The sequence below is a fragment of the Phytophthora infestans genome, genomic scaffold (assembly GCF_000142945.1).
Source record: "Phytophthora infestans T30-4 supercont1.12 genomic scaffold, whole genome shotgun sequence".
Classification (NCBI taxonomy): domain Eukaryota; phylum Oomycota; class Peronosporomycetes; order Peronosporales; family Peronosporaceae; genus Phytophthora; species Phytophthora infestans.
The window spans coordinates 2,619,083-2,621,959 of NW_003303747.1; the positions used below are offsets into that span (position 1 = coordinate 2,619,083).

Here is a 2,877-nt window from a genome sequence, read left to right on the forward strand (position 1 = left end):
CATGGTGTTACTTCGTGTTTCGTGCTCTTGCTTAGTCACGTACCTCCGCGCTAACTTAATCACAAACACTGTTCCCATTTTTTTTGTACGCTACATATATTGTTGGAAAGCTCGCACTATATCTTAAGGTCGCACACTACACGCGCAAATACAAAGGAAGATGATACTTTTTCCTGGAGGCAGTGTGGGGCACAGTCACAAAAGTCATATTTTAAAGCTCTCACATTATTATTAATAGTAGTAAAATTCTGATTTATTATCAAGCGCTGATATAATAGTTTTATGTACTACTTCTACGAATATCTGCAAGCAAAAATATGATATGAAATGTCTTTAGAATAGTACTACGCAAAACAGTTTTCTTAGTTTAACTATTAAAAAAGTACTACGAAGCCTAAAAATCATTCTATATTCAATAAGTACTAAAGTTTCGATTGAGGCCGAAATAAAAGTCACCAAAGCCTACAAATATTTTCTACAGCTCCTACGACGATATAGTACGTGTGTGCTCATCTACACCTTATACCAATGCTAACTAACGCGTACAGAGGCAACGCCCTTTGCGTGGCCTTGCAGACCGCAGCTGAAAATGAGAGCAAAATAAAATTTGAACGGTGCATTTAAGTACGATGTGTTGACCACATACAGTGTGTACAAAACACAATGCCGATTGACTATCCGTTTGCCGCCGCTACGCAGCGGAGTGGCATGGCTTGTTGGAGATGCGGTGGCCGCAAATTTAAGTGCTTCTTGGTGTCGCGTACTTTATTAGCGACGTTCACCCCAGTAGCGCTTGGCTTCGTGTACTTAACCATCTACCATTCCGTAGTCTCATGTGGACCCGTATGTTATCGTTGTTTGGTACGCTTCCGTTACCTCGTACTACAGGTTGGATGTCATGTTCTACAGTGGCCGGCGCTCTTCCGTGATCTTCTTGGCTTCGTGGTTCCCTGTTCACCCGTGGCCCATGCTGCTTAGTGATTGTCCTGGATTTGTGGACTCATTCTCTCACAGTGCTGAGTGGTTGTGCGCTAGCTCCTTTGGTCTCATGCGCTCCCGTAGTACGACCCTCTTTCGTGGCTGCTAGATATTCCGTGTTCTCAAGGGTTTACGTGGATTCCACAGGCTTCGTGTCCATAATCATTCATGGTCGATAGCGTTCCATTTCTGGTACCCTCGTCAATGGGTGAACCTCCGAAGTTTTCTGTCGTCTGTGTGTCGCGCACCCCTGTGGTGGCTCCATCTACCGCGTTATCGCGCTATCGTGCAATCGCAATGTGGTTATGATGTCTATGCTATCGTGATCGCATAGTATATATGTTTTGCAAATGTTATCGCGTTCTACGATGGTTCCGTGTTCCGCGGTGTGAAATCGTGGTCTCCAGAAGCGTTTCTTTGCGATTTTGTGGCTGGTCGGCCGTCCGGGTAAACGGCCAAGGACCTTTCAGTTTGCCTTCAGCCAAATTCACAACATTGCAAACAGCTCCGGGTGCTGTGGCGAACTTACGGGTAGCTCGAGACCCGCTTACTGTGGTCTGGAACACACCTGAGGTGCTGGGCGGTCATGCACTGGAAGAGCTAACCTACGATGTGGAATACCGCACAACTCTCGGCTCGACGTGGACGCGATTGCCAGCTGAGCTGGTGGACTGCAGCAGTCGACTCGCCAACATCTCAATGACGTCGCTGAAAGGATACACCACGTACGTCACGCGCGTCAGAGCGGGTGGCTGAACGGCAAGCTGGTAGCTTCTCCCAGTCCGCAGAGTTCCTGACAGATTACACGGTTGAAGACGACTCGAACAGCGACAACGTCAAGGATTTAACCCTTGGAACACGCCAAGTGGTGATTGCTGCAGCTCGTCAGCAATGCGCTAACACACAGGACTGGTATTACGTCCAGTTGACTGGGAACGGCGGCAGTGGCGGCTCTACCAGTGGCGATGAAGCCAAACCTGGCGAGCACGGAGCTGTTCTTGTCTTTCCAGTCACGTGGTCGGGCGAAAGACCGGCGGAACATTCTTTTTTCTACACGGGAAGTGTCCAGACCTATCGAGTTCCAATTGACCAGTCTGCTCCTCATCTTGCGCATCGAATTGTTGCTCTTGATGTCTACCCCTGGGGCGCTGGGGGAGCTGGTGCGAGGTCGTCAAACGGAGCTTCAAGCGACTTGAGTAACGGCGGAGGAGGCGCCTTTGCACGTGGAGTTTTCCGTGTCAGTGCCGGTGATGCTGTGGACATTTTGGTTGGCGGTGGAGGCCTTCAAGACGGTCGGGGTGGGTTCAACGGCGGTGGAAACGGCGGCACAGGCGATTTCCCAGGCGGCGGGGGCGGTGGCGCGTCTGAAGTGCGCGTGAATGGACGAACAGCCGTCGTAGCTGCTGGAGGTGGCGGTGCGGGCTCGACGGATTACTGTTGTGCCCATGGAGGAGGCGGCGGTGGCTTGGATGAAGCAGAGTCTGGTCTTGCACCGGATGCAACAACGATCCCACTCGACTCACGTGTGACTGGACAAGCAGCTAGAGACGAATATCATTCCTCGAATGTACCGGGAGACACGAGAGACTTCGAGGGACTCCCAGCGAGACATGGACACCTCGACTGGGGCTTTGCTGCGAGTAGTGCAGACTACTCCGGTCCTAGCAACCTGGGAGGCACAGGGCGCCAACGCCAACAACGGCAGGGTGTGGGCGGGGGCCTGCAAGGTTCCTATCGCTATTCTCTTTGAAGGCACCGTGTCTGGTTGGAACCCCGCAGAACATCCTCTGGTGGGACGTCGGCCGTGTCTCCCGTTGGACAGCAATCGCAATTGGCCCTTCGAATTGTTCGAAAATGGGAAGGTGGCGGGATAGTGGACCAGGAGTTGGGCAAAACAAA

The 2,877-nt window shown here is 51.4% G+C and overlaps 1 protein-coding gene across 1 annotated transcript in view; it reads left to right on the forward strand.

The window, feature by feature from the left end:
* Positions 1–1,677: 1,677 nt before the first annotated feature.
* Positions 1,678–2,877, forward strand: part of PITG_08163 (uncharacterized protein) — a gene marked incomplete at both ends in the record, with an annotated part of 4,425 nt that continues 3,225 nt past the window's right edge. The window contains 3 exons of the mRNA XM_002904279.1: positions 1,678–1,703; positions 1,807–2,393; positions 2,524–2,742. Of these exons, the coding sequence (XP_002904325.1) occupies positions 1,678–1,703; positions 1,807–2,393; positions 2,524–2,742 (832 nt within the window). The remainder of the gene's footprint in view (positions 1,704–1,806; positions 2,394–2,523; positions 2,743–2,877) is intronic.